Here is a 21,395-nt window from a genome sequence, read left to right as displayed (position 1 = left end):
ATGATGACCTATAGATCATGAACATACATAGTGACTAAACTTTTTGTTGTGGAAGATTTTTGTGAGAGAGAATGAGAGAATTGAGAGAAAAGGAATGAGAGGGTAAGAGAGAATGAGGAGGTTGCTGCTGCTGCTGCGAGAGAGATTGTGGCTATCAGCTAGGGTTATTAGGTTTATATTAGGTGATCAAGATTGTGTGTAGAAAGGTCCATAGTAAACCAAACCTCCCCCACTAGTAAAGTGACAACACGTTAATAAAAAAAGGTGATTGTGTTATTATTTGGTCAATTCGGTGTCAGTTCGGTCGATGTGAGGTGTGAAACCGGTGCCGATCTGAAAAGATTCGGTGCGGTTCGGTGAATGTTATTTTATGTGTATGTTGCAAGAGGTTCGGTCACCGACTCATTTTTCCGGCCCGGTTCGGCCGGTTTTTGAGTCCCGGGTCAGTTTATGCCCACCCCTAAAAATGACAATGATGTTTTGATGGGTTTTACTGATGTAGGGTATCTGTCTGACTCTCACAAAGGTCGCTCCCAAACTGGTTATGTCTTTACTATGGGAAGCACTGCGATATCTTGGAGGTCTACAAAGCAGACCCTTGTTGCTACTTCATCAAATCATGCAGAGATTATTGCTCTACATGAAGCCGTGCGTGAATGCATATGGCTAAGGTCTGTAATTAGACATATTTGAGGAAGTTGTGGTTTGAAGTCTACCACAGATGAACCTACATGTATCTATGAGGATAATGCAGGTTGTATTGAGAAAATGAAATTAGGTTTTATCAAGGGCTACAACACCAAGCATATATCTCCTAAGTTCTTTTATAATCAGCAACAACAATCACTTCTAAAAATTGAAGTGAATCAAATCTGATAAGAGGATAATGTAGCGGACTTATTCACTAAGCGTTACCTAAATCCACCTTCAAGAAACATGTGAAGAGCATCAGATTGATAAAGTTATCCGAACTCCCACAATTGTAGCAATCAGGGAGATTTCAACATTAGGGGGAGTTATGATGTCTACATGTTCGATCTCGAAGAGTGAATGACGTGTTGTACTATTTTTCTCCTCTTCGAGCTTGTTTTTGTCCCACAGGGTTTTTCACTCGAGTAAGGTTTTTAACGAGGCAATGAATGAAGCCCCATCACCGAGTTTGAGCAGCACAAGGGGGAGTAGACTTATGTGTGCCTATTCAAATCAGGATTAGTTCCATGATTGTAATAGGAGATAATGTTCTAGAATTCCTAATTCTATTCAGAATAGTTTTCCTTGTAACATTAGAACATGTACTTTGTAATCCCTATATATAGGGCTCCTATTCTCAATATTGAATACACAATTCTCTCATCAATCTCTCTCGAATCTCTCATTCTTAAACAAAATACAGAAAATTCAACTACAAAAACTTACTGAAGACCAGAATTTTAGACAATTTTAAAAGAACCCAAATCAAGCACATACCAATTGAAAGGTTTCTCCCAAAGTCGATCAAAATTCTAGCAGCAAGCTTTTCCGAAACAAACCCAAACCTTGCTCTGAAAGTTCATCAAAATCTGAAATACTACATCAAATCCAGAATTAAAGATGCCAAATTGTATATGAAATATGGCAGATAATCTGTGTAAACGAAATGCTCACAACTTGAATACCATACCTGGAGAACTTTTCTGCAGCAGATTGTTGGGAAATAAAGCTGTTTGCGTCTCAAGATTTGTATAGATTCTATGTATGCCCTGTAAATAAAGTGTCCAGCTACAAATAAAGTCTGGACATTAGATATCATGGGCAATTAAATCGTTCTATCGAATCTATCCAATAACAGTAATCAACAAATTGACAGAAATAGAGGAAATAGAAATGAAGAGTTAAATAAAGGGAAAATTACTGGTCACACCTTATACTTTGGGTGCGTCGACAGTTTAGTCCCTAACGTTCTAATTTTAACAAGTAACTCCCTATACATTCAAATTTCACACAGTTTGGTCTAAAATGACCATTTTACCCCTCACTTCCTTTTTTTTTTTTATTCTTCTCTTTTTTTTTCTTTTTCTTTTTTCTGCTTCTCTTTCACTCACTCTCTCTATCTCTCTCGGCAACCATCTTACATTCTTACCAAGATGCATTCTGACATGCTCATGATACCCATCAACGAGTGTTGTAGAAAGATCGACGGGTCCAGTAGAGGATTCTCCACCGCCTGGTCAACTGGAGCAAAGGCGGTCAACGAACTCGGAGGGTTCTTGAACCCTATGAGCTGCAAATCAAGAAACGAAGCCATCAACTACACAGATCTTATTAACCACCCTAAAAAAAACCCAAAAACTCAAAACATTTCTCCCACAATGAGTTAAAAATCCAATGAACCAGTGATCAAATTACATCAATATCATAAGCAAACGTCATCAAATCTGCATTACTGCATACTAACAGACAAGATCAAACCAAAACAGAACAGAAAACCAAACAAGCACATTCAGAATCAGGCGAAAACAATCTAATCAGGCCTAAACAGAAGCAATTGAAGCAGTGAAAAAAAGGGCGTATTGAATTTACCGCAATACGATCACGGGGGTGATTGTACCGACACCTCGAGCCGCACCCATAAATCCTAGTCTTGAGATAGTAACTGCAATCGGCCTCCTCGGGTTGTTCCGGGTACGATTCTCCGGGTCCGAAACCAGATCGTACTTGTACCGTTCGACGAGGCGACCCGCACATCAGATCGACTACCGGAATTCGGGTCGGGGCGGGAGCATGGAAATTCGGGTCGAAGAAGTCCTCGACTCCGAGAATGATCAGGAACTAGTCGGCGTAGATAGGCGAGGCGGCGGTTGTGACCCTGACGCCTTTGAGCGAGAGTCTGCAGCCAGAAGGCAGCGAGGTGACGACGAGGGAGCTGCTGGAGGGGAGCGTCTGGATCTTGATGCCGGTGGGGAGGGATTTTAGGGTTTGGAGGGGGAGAGCGAGAGGGGCGAAGTGGAATTTTTGGATAGGGAGTGAGGGCTGGCTGGCTCTTATCTAGGGAGGGTAAGAAGAAGGGAAGAAGAGGGAGGGCTGGCGGGAGAAGAGACAGAGTGAGAGAGAAGCAGAAAAAAGAACCAAAAAAAAAAAGAAAAAAAGAAGAATTAAAAAAAAAAAAGTGAGGGGTAAAGTGGTCATTTTGGACCAAACTTTGTGAAATTTGAATGTATAGGGAGTTACTTGTTAAAATTAGAACGTTAGGGACTAAACTGTCGACGCACCCAAAATATAGGGTGTGACTAGTAATTTCCCCTTAAATAAATGATATATCAGCTAATATTCAAATAGATTTAGCAAGTATAGCTTGGAAGAATGAATTAAAAATAAATGATATATCAGCTGATATATATTCAAACAGATTTATCAAGTTAAGCTTGGAAGAATGAATTAAATTCCTGGCTGGCTTGGATCAATTAGTTCTTGGTTGTAATTTTACCTCTGCAGTGTAAACTGTACAAAATCAAGAGTTGAAAGCTGAAGCATACTTGAAGCAGTAGTATTATATATTGATGATTCTCTGCTCATGGTTCTTTCTGTTGTCTTTTGTTCTCAGCTGAAGAGATTGAAAAAGTGTTTAGGTTGAATACTTGGATATTATGATTCATATCAAAATTCAATGGTGGCATATTTGGTAGTAATCTCAGTTTCCCTCATCACATCGTACCCTTATTCATTCATATTAGGCTCGTTAATCAACCTTTAGTTTAAGTTAATATATCAGTAAAGTATTGCAATCAAATAGGCAAAAAAAAAAAATATTGGAATGATTGCATATAAATCCAATTTTTCGAGAGACTGCGTGAGGAAAATGAAAAAATAAAAACGAAGAGAAAGATGAAAATGAATTAATTACTGGTGAGTAGAAAGGGGAGAGGGAGAGAGAGAGAGAGAGATAGACGTATATATATGGTGGTGTTATGGTGAGTAGCCATTTGGCCCATTTCCCTCGTATTTTAGGCACACGTCGCTCTCCCTCTCCATCATCTCCATTGCTCTGCTCTGCTCTGCTCTCAGCTCCCAACTCTCGACGCCCCCATCCAACAATTCTACTCCTCTCCTCTCATGATCATCTATGAATTCAGGTGATTCTAATTAATTAACACTATATATCTCTCCCTCACCACATTATTTTCAATTTCAACCAACTGCTCTGCATTTTAAACCAACCAACTCAATCTCATAATTAATTTTGCATTCAACATATATAATCGCATCACATATTATTTCTCTGTAGACTTTGGTCCCTATTTATTTCGTTTCAAGATGAAGGCTTTTCAGAAAACTTAATGGAAATGTTTTAAAATTTGTTCGTTTCAGCCTTTGATTGAGGTTCTCTGGCATTGAGTGTTGATAAAAGATGACACAGGACCACACAATTATCACCACTAGTCGAGAACAAAGAAAACACCCAAAAACACTCGAAATCAAAATCAATTAAAGCCAAACTAATTAAATCAAGTTCCATGCCTTGATCCCATTGCATTGTTCTCATCTAGGTGGCCAACGTTCAATTCTATTAGAACTTGATTTAGTAAATGATACGAATGATCAAATCAAGTTTTAAGCCAAGCACAAACCCAACAATCTTCTCCGATCGAACAAAACAAACAGACCAGAAAAACAAATTATTGGCTTACAGAACTGCTTATGCTCCGCTCTGCTAATAGAAGAGTGGCAACCCGTTCATCTTACCCTACCAAATTGAAAGATAACTATGGCACACGCCTTGAACATAAATTTTATGACGCTGATTCCCTGTGAAATCCTTACACCCTAGTTTTGTAAGTTTTTGGTAACTGGAAACTATGTGATCGATCCACCCTAAATTGGTATTTATTTGTTTATAGGATTAGTTTAGTCATATAAATAGTGTAATAAATGTTTAAAAAGTGTAATTAATGTTGTGAAATGAGAAAGGAAAATGGATCTAAGGAGAATGGATTCTCCCTCCTATTTTCCTTATAAATGTTTAAAAAGTGTAATTAATATTGTGAAATGAGAAAGTAAAATGGATCTAAGGAGAATGGAAGGATTCATTATCCTTCCTATTTTCCTTTGCAAGAGTAACCATTTTCCTAACCTTGCACTTACCATCAGACCAAAAAAAAAAAAAAAAAAACTTGCACTTACCAAACATGGGAAAGTAAGCACTTTTCCATTCTCAAGCTTAAAATCCATGAAACAAACAAGACCTTAGTTTATGAAAAATTCTAACACGGGAATTGGTAGCTAGTGATGAATTCTAACTCTAATCAATGTTGTGAATGCTAATTTCGTTTACTTGTAATCTATTAGAAATTTTATTTACTTGTAATCTATTAAAAATAGTATTAGTCGTAATTGGGAATTGTTACGTGAGCTGATACAGTGAGAAGTAGCAGCAGCAAATCTGGCTGCTGCTGCAACAAATCTTATGCAGCCGTATTTCCTGACTTTTGTATTTGTCTTTCATACATAACTCTATTTTGTATTTACCTTTCACACTTATCTATAGGCAATTTGTCCTGCTATATATATCCTCCAGTTTGGATATATAAGAGTACACTGGCAATTATACCATAGATCTCTATAATTGACAGGAAATCCTGGGCTCCCAAGATATGACCAATTGGGGTAACATCAAGGAACACTACTCTACTAAACAACGTCAAAAAAAAAACAGGAAAAGCTCCCAGTAGCAAGCATTAAAAACTTGTTTTTCTTTGTCCACATTGCCTACAAGATTTGTCTATATCTGTTTAAAAACCAGTAGTAAGCATACCCAGCTTTCAGTTTCATATCTGTTTTCAGTTGCAGACACAAGGTCGGCCTTGAGCTCATTCTTGGTTTCTTGATTACTTAACAACTAATTGGGTATATGCATCTGAACTCTTTCATTCATCAATTGATGAGCTTCTGTGTTAATGATTTGGAGCTTATTGAAGTTTAGATTTTGGGTTTCTCTTTTTTGGTAAACTCTTACTGTCATACTCTGCTTCTAAAACATGGATAGACATCTAACCTATATATAGCTCTCTGCTTAGTACATTTTGATTTTGAGCTCTCTGTGGTTTGTTGTAAAAGCCTGTGCTTCTCACTGTAAGCAGACCTTTTGTTTAAAAACTGTAGTTCTTTTATATGTCAGAGCATTTCGAGACTTGGAAATCAATTTGTCAATACCTTTGTTTTGAATTTCAGTTTGTAACATCATTTTCTAATAGCGACAAACATAAAGAACCTGTTCTTAGAGGTCACTTTTGTGCTGCCATACTATATATCCATGATTTACAGGTTGCACCATTCATTTTATTTAATTCTAGAGCCAGATTTCAAATGGGAGTGACTATTTCAACATTCAAAGAATAGTAGTCAACCAATCCTTCTAAGGCGTTTTAATTACCTTGTGATGTGAGGCACTTCATGATATTTGGAAAGTTATTGATGGTCTTTTGTGCATGAGATTAGACATATGCTTTCAAGTAGCAACCGTGCAATGTACTCGTCCTAGTTTTTGTTCAAAATTTGATTTCACTTCTATATCAGCTAGCGGTTTGATGGAGGACAAGTGTGCAATCAAGAATGATGTCACCGAAGTAATATTTCAGGCGAAACTAAATCTTTTCATGATGCTTTTCAACGTGTCCATTTTTAGAATCTTTTGGCTTACGATGTGCTCTCTTTGTTCTGCTCTTACTTGATTTATGGAGTTAATAGGAAATACCCCAATGGTATATCTCAACAATGTCGTGGATGGTTGTGTAGCCAGAATTGCTGCCAAGCTAGAGACAATGGAGCCTTGCTCTAGTGTAAAAGACAGGCATATTCTTTGCTATTGTGTTTATATTGAGTTTGATTTTGATGACGATCTTTTATTTGAGAAGAGATTTTGATGACAATCTAGCAAGTAATGATTGTAAATTTTGCTGTAACATAATGGACATAACCTTAAAATCTCATTATGCAGGATCGCTTATGGCATGATCAAGGATGCAGAGGATAAAGGTCTAATTACACCAGGGAAGGTAGGAATACACTTAATGTACACCAGATATATAAATGTCTTTCTGTAAAATCTATGCATAGGTCTTCTTTTTCCCTATTTATTTTCCTTTAAGGCTGTCAAGTCTGACTATGTAAGTAAATTGCCTCTAGCTTGTGTCATCCAAAATGTGGATTATTTCAAGTTTCAATAACTTAATTACTTTCCCTGCAATCTTAATATGCATAAAAAACTCGGCTCAAGACTGTTCTTGTTGAGGTTACAAGTGGTAACACTGGCATTGGATTGGCATTCATTGCTGCAATCAAGGGTTACAAGCTCAAGCTAAGCATGCCAGCTACAATGAGTCTTGAAAGAAGAATTGTGCTCCGAGCTTTTGGAGCTGAGGTCTTCATCGCAGATCCTGCCAGGGGCTTTGAGGGAGCTTTTGCCAAGGCAGACGAGCTGCTAAGTAACACACCTAATAGCTTTATACTTCAACAATCGGAAAACCCTGCCAATCCAAAGGTATTTTTGCAGCAAAGTACAGTGTTGTGGCTAGACTGCTTAGAAAATTTTCCTGAATCCTTTTCTTATGTTTGTGTAGATTCATTATGAAACCACTGGCCCGGAGATATGGAGAGACTCAGGAGGGAAAGTTGATGTTTTTGTTTCAGCAGTAGGGACTGGAGGTACTGTAACCGGTGCAGGAAGTTTCCTTAAAGAGCAAAATCCAGATATTAAGGTTGAGTTTTGTATAATAGATATGTTATATGAGCATGTAAATAGAGAGAGATATTAAACCTATATGGTCAAGTGGTGACTGTGGTGTGACCTCTTTTGTTTATTATGTTTTAGGTGTATGGTGTAGAACCAGCTGAAAGTGCAGTATTGAATGGTGGCAAACCTGGTGAGTTACTATATGTGCAATTTTTTGTAAGACATATTACAGTACAAGGTGAATTGAAGGAGAAGCTACAAATTAACCAAAGTAGTATATATTAGCTTCAATTATTTAGGTGACTAAGTCTATAGTTGTACTTCTACAGCTTGAAATTGTTGTCAACTCTTGCATGTATTGATATATAATATGCACGCTCGTGTTGAAGGGATGCATCTGATCCAAGGAATTGGTGCTGGTTTCATACCTCAAGTTCTGGATGTTAGCTTGCTGGATGAAGTTATTCAAGTAAGTCTGGAAGTCATCTTTACTGATTTACAATTTGAATTTAAACGTGAAATTGGTTGCTCTTACTTGTATAAGTTCTTGTAGCACTTTGCATATCACAATAAGAGATGGTAGGTTTTGTTTTAACTCATAACATGACACAGCATTTCTCTATTTACTTTCAGAAATCTTATGAAAGATAGGTAGTGTAGTAAGTAGGAGTTCAACTAGCTACCATGGTTGATTCAAAGTTCACTTTACTACAAATTCTCAGAATTCTCAAATAAACCAAATCCCGACCAAGTTCCAAGCACTAGTAACATCGAAAATATCGTCCTTATCAATATACTATTTCCTTTATTTACATGCTAGTATGTGTTGTCTAATGTTTCTGTAAAATTGTAGGTATCCAGTGAGGAAGCAATTGAAACTGCTAAGCTGCTTGCGCTAAAAGAAGGTCTTTTGGTACGTAGGGTAGCAACTAGTTGAAGTGACTTGGTGTTATGATAGTTCTAGGAACTTGGTGCTCTCCATTATTGTTGACATTGATCTTTCAAATATTTTGCAGGTGGGGATTTCATCAGGTGCTGCAGCAGCAGCAGCAATAAAGTTGGCAAAGAAGCAAGAAAATGCTGGAAAATTAATAGTCGTAAGTTTAACTTTATTATAAATTGAAATATATTACTAAATGTTTCTATTATTTTGTTCTTATATTAATACTTTTAACTTCTTGTTATTACCTGTAAAGTTTTCTCATTGATCTAAAACTTCATTAACTTTTCTGCTTGTGCAGGTTGTGTTTGCCAGTTCTGGAGAGCGTTATCTGTCTTCTCCACTCTTCGATACCATTAGGCACGAGGCAGAAAATATGAAGTTTGAATGATAGTGTTGTTGTGGTGGTTCATAAAAAGCTTTACTTATGTCAGGTTCCTCTGGTTATTGGTATAATAAGAAAAATGCTTCAAGCAGTCTGCAAGGCAATATGACCCTTGAGTGGTACTTATGCCTTGTGTTCTTGGAGCCCCTTTCAATTTTCTGTCAACACTTTGACGATTCTATATACTAAGGTATCATGCGTGACCAGAAGATACCAGTTTGTAAGTCTGTAATTCCACTATTGATCACATGTTGTACTTCTACTGAAATGCCATTTTTGCTGGTTAAGAATAGAAAGACCAAATAATTACTAGATGAACACTTGTTTCCTGAGGCTCACTTTTTCGGGCAATTGTAGAATCACATATTTCTCAGAAGTCAGAACCATGGATTCTAGATCAAGGGATAGAGTAGTACTTAAGTTGAATGCTAGGCTTGGATTCGAATACGATGATGAGAGACAGAAATACTCAAAGCAATGGTTACAACTTGGACCCAGCTTTTTGCGCTAACATTTAGCACTTGTCAGTCCCACATTGTCAAAACAAGAAGACATGGAACTGAATGAGGTTATAAAAACAGAAGTGAAACCCGACTCGCACGTAAATGCTCGTATCATTTACTACTGCTGGATAAGGACCATGCAATGGAACTTTTACGTCATTTTTGGAACTAAATTCTAATATGTGAAAGGATTTTTGATTTTGTTGAATGATGAAAAAGTTTCATTGCATTGCCCTCGTCCAGGAATTAAAACAAATTTTATGCCTTAAACCCAACTCATCCAACAGCGTCCTCTTGTAAATGAGTGATTTAGCAGATGATATGAGGACTAAATCAAGTTCTATGCATTGCACAAACCCAACAATCTTCTCCGATCAAACAAAACAAACAGACCAGAAAAAGCAAATGGCTTACAGAATTGCGCTCCGCTCTGCTACTAGAAGCGTGGCAACGCGTTCATCTCACATTCTCACCCTACCAAATTCAGTTCAATAGAAATTGAACATACGCCTTGAACATACATTTTATGACGCTGAAATTACGTGGTCCGCCCTAAACACCCCAATCAAATGCGGAATGAACTTGATAATAGGAAGAAACTGTGCTCAGTTTGATTGACAATGTGATCCCACTTGACTTGGTGTGGAACTGTGTATTGATCTGACAGTAAGGGAGCAACCTCATTGAGTGAAATTCTATAATTTCAAGAAAGGGTTTTGCTATTTGAGCGAAGAATTTTTGCTACAAAATGGCATAACCTATTTTGTTTCAAACACTTATACGAGTTTGGATTCTTACAATAATGTAATCACCTTTTGTAGCGTACCCTACAAACTTATTACATTATTCATAGTACTTACGTACTGAGACTATTGTCGATACACAGATCACACACTCGAACTACACGTACTGTGCACCTTGGATACTCATGATTTTGGTCTCCAGCTTCACTTCACGCTGGGCTCAAAAGCCATGCTCTCTGCCTCCTGCTTCACATATTCGAACAACACAGAGGAGAGGTAACGCCCTCCAAAGCTGGGGAAAGACCAACTGTAGACATTTTGGAAATGAAAAGGTTACCTGACCTACTAGTAATTGTAAATTGCTTAAAGAACAAGCTTAGTAGTCGAACTCTTGTTTCAACTTCATCATAGTAAAGTAAACAAAACTTTCAACAGTCTCCTCCATAACCCATAGGAGGGGTGCTCGTCTATAGTCTTCTCACAGTAGTAGAGACTGTAACGTCCTGACCTCGAATTTATTTGAGAATAATCCAGATTTTTTTTTTTTTTAAGTGGAAAGGAAATCTTTGCCCAAAAACACAAACACGTTCAAGACTCAGTTAAATTGAGAAACAACTATACCAGGACCTAGATCTTGAAAAGAGGACCAAGGTTCTCACCTCATGCACAGCCTACCGTTGCCGGACTATGTAGACGAACCGCCGGATTACCCGAATCTTTCGAGCTTCGACTCTCCTTCCTCTCCCATCAATCGAGCAAAACAAGACTGGAGGTAGAACCGTAGTAAGAAGAGGAATCGAATATAAGACCGGTGCATCACCACGTCGTGGCCGGATGGAGGATTTCCAATCGGGTTCCGTTGCGGGTCGTCGAGTCACCAAACGGGGTCAGAAGCCCTGAAGCTTCTGGAGCTCTCCCCCTTCGCATCGATCTGATCTCCCCTCTGTATAATGCTCCATTAATTGATTTTCAATGGCTGTGATCAAGCGGTGGTCAATTTCAATGGCCTAGATTGCACCACGAAATTTCCCTTTTTATTCTCTTTTTCTCAATTAATTATTCATAATTTTGAAACTTCGTAAAATCATAGTAAATAGTTCAGGTGTCCCAAAACCTCCGAAAATTCTTACAAACTTGGTGCCTCGTGTGCTTTATTATCGAGTCCACAATTTGAAGATTGCACCTCAAGAAAAATTTAAAACAAATATTCCCGAGCGTTATCTAATTACCTAGCTCGTAAATCTTAATCTATATTTGTTTTATACCTCCAGAAAACTAATGAAATTTCTACTAATTCCCTCGCAATATTTATTCAATGTTTTTTATATACCTCAGATATTTCAGAGACAATGTCATAATTTCTCCCCCTGTCAATTCCATTTCAAAATATCTCTTAAAGAATTTCTTATTTATACTCTTTAAAATTGACCATCTCTGTAATCCCACATATTTGACTTTTGAGCCCATGCATTCGTGCCAGGAGATTAGATGGTCAAGTACGTACGCTTACTTTTGCTTTTATACTCAATCGGCCACTTATTATCAATAACAATATTCTAAGAAAAGTTGATCAAGTTATTCACAGTCTTTTATTGTCAAGTCTATTCTAAATCTTGGACAGTATGTGAAGCTTTCTCTTGGGCTCCAAGATATGACAAATGGAGTATATATCAAGGAAGACTATTCTACTAAACAACTTGAAGAAAAAAGAAAAGCTCCCCTTTAAAAAAAAAAAAAAACATTCCCAGTAGTAGGCATTAACAACTTTGTTTCTCTTTGTCCACATTGCCTACAAGGTTGGTCTATATATATCTGTTATCATCTCTGTTTAACAACCAGTAGTTTTCAGTTGCAGAGACAAGGTTAGTCTTGTACTCGTTCTTGGTTGATTATCAAATAATTTGGTATGTATCTTAACTCTTTCATTTATCAATTCATGAGCTTCTGTTGGTAAATGATTTGGAGCTTATAGGAGTTTAGAGTTTGGGTTAATTTCTCTTTTTTAGTTTACTCCTGCATATTTTGTCTCGCTTGACATTAAGGTCCAAAAGATTAACTTTTGATGCTTCTGATACATGGATAGACATCTAAGCTTAACTAGCACTGTGCTTAGTACTTTTTCATTTTCAGCTGTCTGACGTTTGTTGTAAAGCCTGTACGTGCTTCTGACTAGAAGGCAGACCATTTGTTCTAAAACTATATTTCTTTTAAATATCAGAGTGTTTCGAGACTTGGATTTCAATTTTTCATTGCTTTTGTTTTGAATGTCACTTGGTAACTTGGTTCATATAGGTAGCTTTCTTATAGGGATAAACATAAAGAACCTGTTCTTAGAGGTCACTTTTGTACTGCCATACTATATATCCAGGTTTCAACATTCATTTTCTTTAGTTCAAGATAACCTCAGAGTTCAAAATACTTCAGCCATTTGTTCTCTTTTTGCTAACAAAAGAGAGTGACTATTTCAACATTAAAGAAAAGTAGTCAATCAATCCTAATAATCATAATTACTAGTCAATACTTCATAATATTTGGAAACACATTGGATATTATTATAGGTAGGTGATGTCCTTTTGTGACTGAGATTGACCATACGCTTTCAAGTAGCATACTATACTAGCAATGTACTCCTAGTTGTTGTTCAGAGTTTGTTTTCATTTCTGTATCAGCTTGCGGCTTGATGGAGGACTCCTGCGCAATCAAGAACAATGTCACTGAAGTAATATTTCATGTGAAACTTAAACTCTTTATGATGTTTTTCCTCTTGTTCATTTTAGAAGCGTTTGGCTTACAATGAGCTCTCTTTTTTTCTGGTCTTACTTGATTTATGGAGTTAATCGGAAATACCCCAATGGTATATCTCAACAACGTCGTGGACGGCTGTGTAGCCAGAATTGCTGCCAAGCTAGAGATAATGGAACCTTGCTCTAGTGTAAAAGACAGGCAGATATTCTTTGCTATTGTTTGTTTCGAATTGATTTTGATCTTGATGTCAACCTAGCAAGATTCTAAATAAAAGGACAATTCCTTAAAATTTCATTATGCAGGATCGCATATAGCATGATCAAGGATGCAGAGGATAAGGGTCTAATTACGCCAGGGAAGGTTGGAAGTAACTTAATGTACACTAGATATATAGATGTCTTTCTGTGAATCTGTTCGTAAGTCTTATTTTTTACTTAATTGTTCCTCTAAGGATGAGTCTGACTATGTAAGTGAATTTCCTCTAGCTTGTGTCATCCAAAATGTGGATTTTCTTTTTTCCAGTGTCAATAAACTTAGTAACTTACCTTGGTTCTTGATATGCATAATTGCTTGGCTTCAAGACTGTTCTTATTGAGCCTACAAGTGGCAACACTGGCATTGGATTGGCATTCATTGCCGCAACCAAGGGCTACAAGCTTAAGCTAAGCATGCCATCTATAGTGAGTCTTGAAAGAAGAATTGTGCTCCGAGCTTTTGGAGCTGAGGTCTTCATCACAGATCCTGCTAAGGGATTTAAGGGAGTTCTTGCTAAGGCAGATGAGCTGCTAAGCAACACACCTAATAGCTTTATGCTTCAACAGTTTGAAAACCCTGCCAATCCAGAGGTATTTTTGCAGCAAAGTACAGTATTGTGGCTAGACTTACTTAGAGATTTCCTAAATCCTCTTCTTATGATTTGTGTAGGTTCATTATGAAACCACTGGCCCAGAGATATGGAGAGACTCGGGAGGGAAAGTTGATGTCTTGGTTTCAGGGATAGGGACTGGGGGTACTGTAACCGGTGCAGGGAGTTTCCTCAAAGAGCAAAATCCAGATATCAAGGTTGGCTTTTGTGTATAGATATATTATATGCGTATGTAAGAGAGGAGAGAGCGATATTAAACTTACATGGTCTGATGGTGTGACTTCTTTGTTTATGTTTAGGTGTATGGTGTAGAACCAGCTGAAAGTGCAATATTGAATGGCGGCAAACCTGGTGAGTTAATATAATGCCTGTGTTTCTTGTAGGACATATTACAGAAGAAGGTGAAGGAGATGCTAAACACTAACCAAAGTATTGCAGTTTAGCTTCAGTTTTTCACGTAGTGAAATCTGTGGTTATACTTCTACCACATGAAATTACTATTGATTGATGTATGTGTGAGTTTGTGTGGGTGTGTATATATATAATATGTATGCTCATTTTGAAGGGATGCATCTGATCCAAGGAATTGGTGCTGGTTTCATACCTCAAGTTCTGGATGTTAGCTTGCTGGATGAAGTTATTCAAGTAAGCCGATCTGGAAGTCGTCTTTACTGCTGTACAATTTGATTTTAAATGTGAAATTAGCTTGCTCTTACTTGTACAAGTTAATACATTAGAAAAGTAAGGAGTAATTGGTTTTGTTTTTTCATAACATGACAGAGATTTCTCCTTTTACTTTCAGAAATCTCATGAAAGATAGAAAATGTAGTAAGTCGTTGAATACCATATGGTTATTTCAAAACACTTTACTAGAAATTCTCAAAGTTCTAAAATGAACAAAATCTTGACCAACAAGCACCTGTAACACTGAAAATATTGTCCTTACCAGTGTATCATTTCCTTTATTTACATTCCAGTATCTGTAATCTAATCCATCTCAGATGCAAATACAAGGATGAGAATTCCTTTTATTGATTTCTCATGTTTCTGAAAAATTCTAGGTATCCAGTGAGGAAGCAATTGAAACTGCTAAGCTGCTTGCACTAAAAGAAGGTCTTTTGGTACGTACGATAGCAACTAGTTGAAATTAAGATTAATTTCTCTTGTTATAGACATTAATCTTTCAAATACTTTGCAGGTGGGAATTTCATCTGGTGCTGCTGCAGCAGCAGCAATAAAGTTGGCAAAGAAGCAAGAAAATGCTGGAAAACTGATAGTTGTAAGTTTAACTTCATTCTGTAATGTAACATATTTGTAAATGTTGCCTGCAGTATTTGGTTCTTAAAAACTGTTGTTATTAACTGCATCTTTTTCTCATGAATCCACAACTACTCTATTAACTCTTCTGCTTGTGCAGGTTGTGTTCGCCAGTTCTGGAGAGCGCTACCTGTCTTCGCCACTCTTCGATACCATTAGGCATGAGGCAGAAAATATGAAGTTTGAATGATAGTGTTGCTGTGGTTCATAAAATGCTTTACTTATGTTAGGTTCCTTTGGCAATTGGAATAAATAAGGAAATTGTTCAAGTCTGCAAGGAAATATGACCCTATAGTGGACTTATGCCTTGCCTTCATAGAACATTAGCATTCTATATCCGAACTGTAAAGATTCTCTAACTTAAGGCCTGATATGTAATCAGAGACCAGTTTGTAAATATCTATGCACTTCTATTAATGAAAAGACCATGCATTTTGCTGGTTAAGAATTGAAAGACCAGATAATTAATTAGATGAACACTTATTTCTTAAGTCTCGCTTGTCCGGGCTAATGTAGAGCCCACGCAATTCTCAGATGTATTGTTTTGGCATGTATGAACAAAGTGGAGTATAAGAATGTAACCTTGCTGTTCTCCTCAGGTATTCCAACCCTTTGGTCTCAAAATTTTCGAGCTGTTGCTTCAGTTTCTGCAGCAATATATTCAGTTCATGTTTGCAGATGGTTAGATTAAGAACCATGGATTCTCGATCAAGGGATAGAGTAATAATTGACTAGTATGTTAGGCCTGGATGTGAATACGATTGTGAGGGAAGCATTAAGCAATGGTTGCAACTCGTAGCTATAGCTTTCGCACTTTGTAAACGTTAGCGCTTATGAGTCCCACATCGGGGAGAAGAGAACGCACGGAAGTGAAAAGGAGTATAAAAACAGAAGAGTAAGACAGAACAAAGCATACCTTTCTCGGCCTTTTGGCTAAGATCAAGTGTAGTATCTGTTCTTATCAGTTTAATATCTGATACGTGGACCAATGGTCCACACGATATTAAATTAATTTTTATAAAGGGTCGGTCCATCACAATAGCTTGCTATTGGGGCTGACACGTGTTATCCTTGTCTTGCACTACTGCAAGGTTTGGCGCACCCTACCAAATGTAGTTCAATTATTCAAGCAATACTGGCGTTACAACAAATGTGGGAGTTACCCTTATGTATCTCTTCTATTATGGTGTACTCTGATCAACAATTTACATCGTCTAAAGATGAGGAGGTGAGGTTCTCTGCTCTTGAGAAATTGAACGCTCATTATGAAATTCTGTGTTTTTAAGGTCTGTAAATTTTTGTTTTCAACTATGTGAAAGAAAGATGTTGAAGAGAGCACAAAGCGTGAATGCTTAAATCGAAGATGCTACAGAACCGGAATGAACTTGACAATGTAAGTCAAGCGTGCTCGATTTGATTGAAAATGGGAATCCACTAGATTTGGTGTGAAACTGTGAGAATTGATCTCAGGGTTGGTGAGCAATTACGTGAAATTCTATAATTTTCAAGGGTGCAGCTATTTGAGTGGGGATTTTTTTGCTACAAATAGCATGACCTATTTTGTTTCAAACACCTCATACGAATTTGGATTCTTACAATAATGTAATAACCTGATCTAGTGAACATTCAAACTTTTTTGAAATTCACATACATTATTCATAGTACTTATTGAGACCAGTGTCGATAAGCAAACACACTCAAAACTAAAAGCACTGCGATTTGGATGCTCATGTTTTTGGCTTCCAGCTTCACATCATGGACTCTTGTAATCCCTTTTGAAACTACCATCTCAGGGCTCAAAAACCATGTTCTCTGCCTCCCGCTTCACGGATTCAAACAATACAGAGGAGAGGTAACGCTCTCCAAAGCTGGGGAAGACCACCTGTACACATTATGGAAATGAAAAGGTTACTTGTTTAGTTGACCTACTAGTAAGTTATCTGGTCAACATTGAAGGTACAATTCCTGTTAATAATGCAGAATATGTAGGAATATGAGTCTCCCCACACAAAACTGAAGTAATAGCGAATTCAATAACTGGCACAGCAGCAACATTACTGGTCAACAGTATATTTGGCTAAGAGTTCTAGAAGTCGAGGAAAAAGACTTCAAAGTAATCCATAAGAATTTCAAAAGATCAATGTGTGCGTATAAATATCAAGCCCGATTGCTAATTCCTGTTCATTATTTAAGGCTGTGTAGGATTGACATTGCGAAAGAAAATGACAGTAATGTGGGCTTTGTAATTGCAAATTGCTTAAAGAACAAGCTGAGTAGTCAAACACTTATTTCGACTTTATCATAGTAAAACAATCAATACTTACAACAATGAGCTTTCCAGCATTTGCTGGCCTCCTTGCAATCTCAATAGCAGCTGCAGCTGCAGCACCAGATGATATCCCTACCTGCGATACATGTTAAACATAAGTTACAATAAAAGAGGCCAACAATGGAAAAGCAATTATAGAAAAGCATAATGAGATCTTAAATTCAGGAAAAAGATCAATAGCATTCTAAAAGAACCGAAAGGTCCAAACATGTCCTTTATGGTCGTGGACTTACCAACAAACCTTCCTTCAATGCTAGACGCTTGGCTGTTTCAATTGCTTCTTCACTTGATATCTGCAAAGTGGTAGAAAGATTCTCTCAGTTTCAACTCTCAAATATAAGATTGCAGCTCAGAAGCATGAAAACTACTGCTTAACTACATAGTATACGCTAATTTCATACTTGCAATGACATGTTTATTCACAAACAGAAAACTGTAAGAAACTTCCGTAGACAGATTTTATCTTATACTTGCTTCCAGAAAGGCATCCCCACATATATGGCACCAAAACTGAAAGGCATGCATTTCAAAGTTCAAAACATAGCAAGACTCCAGACTAAAGAACTGTGGAACCCAGCATCTAAGAGACATAGTAGGTTTAATGATGCAGGACAAATACGGTGCTCTGTAGATTCTGAGATTTTAATGACCGAGAGTCTGGTTGTTTAGTAAGAACAGGGATCTACTGTCGTAAATATCTGTTTCAGTCATATCTCTCATAATATGGTATTGCAAAAGTGCATAAGCTAATGTATTTAATGGAAATAATGTGAAGTACGGGTTATAAGGCTTACTTGGATAACTTCATCAATTAGGTTGACATCTAAAACTCCAGGGATGAAGCCAGCACCAATTCCTTGAATCTTGTGAGGGCCTGAGATTATATAGAAGCAGACATATGATCAAATTAAGCAAAGGAGAATATGAAAAGAAATTGCCTCCCTTTTTCGAGCAGGCAGCTTATGCCCTATAGTCTATACTAGCTGCTGTAACTGTGATTCAGATATCAACAATTGCCCAATTTGGTCTGAGTTAGGATTTCTAGCATGTTGTGGAATGTTAAAGCCTTTTTGTTTTCTAATTCTGAGGGTCCGGTTACAGCAACAAACATGAGCGGATCTCAGTGGGCTGCCTCGGCCACCCAACTAAGCTTTAAATATATTTGGGGACTCGAGGCCAGTATATATGTATTACACAAGGTCTGGATTGATTATTAAATTCTAAATATAGAGCTCCAGCCACAATTATAGCCTCACTCTAGTAAATAAAACTTAATGCAATTCTGAAAGGAAGGTTATCATGACTCACCAGGTCGCCCTCCAGACAAGACAGCACTTTCAACTGGTTCTACACCGTAGAGCTATAAATGAAAAAAGCAAGGGAACATGTGGCCAGTCAGTAATAAGAAAAGCTTTGGTTAACTATGTAATTTATCGTGCTCTATACTATATCCTTATCATGCAGTACAAAAGGCCAACCTTAACATCAGGATTTTGCTCTTTGAGGTACTTCCCAGCACCTGTTATTGTACCTCCAGTCCCTATCCCAGAAACAAAGGCGTCGACTTTACCAGCAGAGCCTCTCCAGATCTCTGGTCCAGTAGTTTCATAATGTACCTAAAAAAACGAGAAATACCTATTCATCAATCTGTTTAGGCAGTATGTCGTAAACTAATGAAACATGACACAAACAATACCTTTGGGTTTGCAGGGTTCTCAAATTGCTGAAGCATATAAGCATTGGGTGTCTTGTCCACTATCTCTTGTGCCTTCTGAACAGCCCCCTTCATGCCTTTGGCGGGATCTGTGAGAACAAGCTCAGCTCCAAATCCACGAAGAATGGTTCGTCTTTCAAGACTCATTGAAGCAGGCATGGTGATTATTAGTTTGTAACCCTTAGCAGCTGCCATAAACGCCAATCCTATGCCAGTATTGCCACTAGTAGGCTCGACCAGGACACTCTACAGAATGAACCAATAAAATTTGGTCAAATGAATTATTTCTCATTCACTTAGGTAATCACAGAAACAAGATACAGAGCACTAATAAACTGTAATAAAGTAATGAACGCACAAATTTGATATATCACACACATATTTATAGGGAAAGGAAGAGAGGAGGAAGCCAGTACATTTGGTTGTGTGCAACTGTGCATGCAATCAGCTGGAAAAAATAAACTTTGCATGTATCACCACGTGCTTGTGATTGGATCATATTGATCAAATCATTAAAGTGGAGATTGAATAATCAACTGGTATCTAAACCAAGTTGGTGATGAATAGCAATAACTTGTGAGATAATTGAATGAAAAAAGGCCTTACATCATGAAATCGGATAACAGGTAGTAAAAGTGAACTTCTATTAAGGTTTCAAACAAGAACATAACATGGGTTCAAAATAATCTATTAAACACTCACCCACATAGGTAGCAAAACCTTTCACACTCATTCAGATTAAAAAGATGTGAATACTAATAGGTAGCAAAAGTGAACTTCTATTAAGGTTTCAAACAAGAACATAACATGGGTTCAAAATAATCTATTAAACACTCACCCACATAGGTAGCAAAACCTTTCACACTCATTCAGATTAAAAAGATGCGAATACTAACCTCACCAGCCTTAATAAGACCCTTCTCCTCAGCATCTGTAATCATACTGTATCCAATCCTACAATGAACAAAATTCATATGAAATGAACGAGAAGCAATGATCAATCTATGCTTTTATTTGATCGCATAGACCTGGAACAATAGAATTTTCTCCTGGAGACATGGAATTTGAGTTCAACTTTCACAAGGACGAAAAGGTCCAATTTAGAACTTTCATACTAAAGAAAGCACATCTTAATGAAAACAGATCACAATTGAACAGCTCCAAAGCACACAAGTTCAACCAATAGATATTCCAAAATGTAAAGAATTTGTTTGTACCTATCCTTGACGCTAGAGCAAGGCTCCATCATCTCCAGCTTAGCAGCAACCCGTGCCACACAGCCATCTACGACATGGTTGAGATACACCAATGGAGTGTTGCCAACCAACTGAAAACACCCACCATAGGAAAACACATTCAATCAGCTCTCACCATCTAACTTAATACTCGAAACACCGAAAAGATCAACGTTATAATGTGAAAATGGACTTACTTCAGTAACATCTTTTGCAATCCAAGCCTTCTCTTCCACCATCTTTATCAGAAAACTGTCAACCAAATCAAGAGTTAATAAATCAACTACAACAAACAGCAATTTCTTTTTAGAACGACAAAGTAATGATCTTTTATGACTCTGAACTCCAAAGTTCAATACTTTGCAACTGAGTTCATCTCTTTCTTCTCCTTTTTGGAGATAAAAACAAATGGGAAAGTTGACACATCAATATTTTCAGTTATAGTTTCAAATCAACAACAGTCTCCACCACCAAATCCACACCCGTGAATACAAAACACCAATCGAGTAACTTAGAGAATTGAGAAACTTCAAATCAACAACAGCCTCCACCACCAAATCCACAGTCCCACACCCATGATCACAAAACACCAATCAAGTAAACTTGGGAGTATTCAAAAACAACAACAAATTGAATGAAACATGAATCCAAACATATCGAAATGAAAGGAAGATAGTGAACATGATATCAAACCTTTGTGGGACTATTGGGAGAATGCAAATGGGTTCAAGAAGAAATGTACGCTTGAATTGAAATAAGACAAAAGAGTGAGGCTTTTTGAAGTTTCTACCTGCTTGAAAGTTGAAACCAAAAGCTGACCCACAACAAGAAGAAGAAGAAGAAGAAGAAGAAGCGAATGACAAAAGTGAGAGACTTTCGGATATTTAAAGGAAATTTTTGCTGGCGTTACGTCT

At 37.4% G+C, this 21,395-nt stretch overlaps 3 protein-coding genes, 1 long non-coding RNA gene and 1 other non-coding gene across 13 annotated transcripts; 3 read left to right on the top strand and 2 right to left on the bottom strand.

Moving 5' to 3' along the window:
- The first annotated feature begins 3,945 nt into the window (after positions 1–3,945).
- On the top strand, positions 3,946–9,344 carry LOC112193353 (cysteine synthase). 5 transcript variants are annotated; one of them, XM_040517114.1, is made up of 12 exons: positions 4,093–4,109; positions 5,818–5,880; positions 6,550–6,599; positions 6,714–6,823; positions 6,971–7,028; positions 7,250–7,513; positions 7,593–7,730; positions 7,844–7,895; positions 8,095–8,174; positions 8,559–8,618; positions 8,722–8,802; positions 8,947–9,344. In XM_040517114.1, exons 3-12 carry the CDS (start codon positions 6,561–6,563, stop codon positions 9,034–9,036), a joined length of 972 nt encoding a protein of 323 aa, XP_040373048.1. In that variant the 5' UTR covers positions 4,093–4,109; positions 5,818–5,880; positions 6,550–6,560; the 3' UTR covers positions 9,037–9,344. The 5 variants fall into 5 exon arrangements, with proteins under 5 accessions (XP_024189223.1, XP_040373050.1, XP_024189221.1 ...); XM_024333453.2 differs by lacking the exon at positions 5,818–5,880 and having other exon boundaries at positions 3,953–4,109; XM_040517115.1 differs by lacking the exons at positions 5,818–5,880; positions 6,550–6,599 and having other exon boundaries at positions 3,959–4,109; positions 6,769–6,823.
- An 856-nt stretch (positions 9,345–10,200) lies between these two features.
- Positions 10,201–11,220, bottom strand: LOC112193356. The gene is made up of 2 exons (XR_002933883.2): positions 10,936–11,220; positions 10,201–10,583 (listed from the first exon to the last, which is right to left on the bottom strand). It is a non-coding gene; the product is annotated as an uncharacterized LOC112193356 (long non-coding RNA).
- Positions 11,221–11,983: 763 nt separating this feature from the next.
- LOC112193355 (cysteine synthase) lies at positions 11,984–15,680 on the top strand. 4 transcript variants are annotated; one of them, XM_024333460.2, is made up of 11 exons: positions 11,984–12,072; positions 12,946–12,995; positions 13,110–13,219; positions 13,324–13,381; positions 13,603–13,866; positions 13,946–14,083; positions 14,186–14,237; positions 14,452–14,531; positions 14,948–15,007; positions 15,085–15,165; positions 15,304–15,680. In XM_024333460.2, exons 2-11 carry the CDS (start codon positions 12,957–12,959, stop codon positions 15,391–15,393), a joined length of 972 nt encoding a protein of 323 aa, XP_024189228.1. In that variant the 5' UTR covers positions 11,984–12,072; positions 12,946–12,956; the 3' UTR covers positions 15,394–15,680. The 4 variants fall into 4 exon arrangements, with proteins under 4 accessions (XP_024189228.1, XP_040373051.1, XP_024189227.1 ...); XM_040517117.1 differs by having other exon boundaries at positions 12,048–12,138; XM_024333459.2 differs by having other exon boundaries at positions 12,064–12,180.
- A 435-nt stretch (positions 15,681–16,115) lies between these two features.
- Positions 16,116–16,310, top strand: LOC112195552. The gene has a single exon (XR_002934610.1). It is a non-coding gene; the product is annotated as a U2 spliceosomal RNA (small nuclear RNA).
- Positions 16,311–16,678: 368 nt separating this feature from the next.
- Positions 16,679–21,379, bottom strand: LOC112193354 (cysteine synthase). 2 transcript variants are annotated; one of them, XM_024333457.2, is made up of 11 exons: positions 21,272–21,379; positions 20,679–20,733; positions 20,464–20,573; positions 20,143–20,200; positions 19,229–19,492; positions 19,011–19,148; positions 18,841–18,892; positions 18,327–18,406; positions 17,766–17,825; positions 17,528–17,608; positions 16,679–17,085 (listed from the first exon to the last, which is right to left on the bottom strand). In XM_024333457.2, exons 2-11 carry the CDS (start codon positions 20,718–20,720, stop codon positions 16,993–16,995), a joined length of 978 nt encoding a protein of 325 aa, XP_024189225.1. In that variant the 5' UTR covers positions 20,721–20,733; positions 21,272–21,379; the 3' UTR covers positions 16,679–16,992. The 2 variants fall into 2 exon arrangements, with proteins under 2 accessions (XP_024189225.1, XP_024189226.1); XM_024333458.2 differs by having other exon boundaries at positions 21,175–21,278.
- Positions 21,380–21,395: the final 16 nt, after the last annotated feature.

This window comes from Rosa chinensis, chromosome 3 (assembly GCF_002994745.2).
Source record: "Rosa chinensis cultivar Old Blush chromosome 3, RchiOBHm-V2, whole genome shotgun sequence".
Lineage (NCBI taxonomy): Eukaryota > Viridiplantae > Streptophyta > Magnoliopsida > Rosales > Rosaceae > Rosa > Rosa chinensis.
The sequence above is the reverse complement of the archived record's forward strand: the minus strand, read 5'-3'. Positions and strand labels throughout refer to the sequence as shown.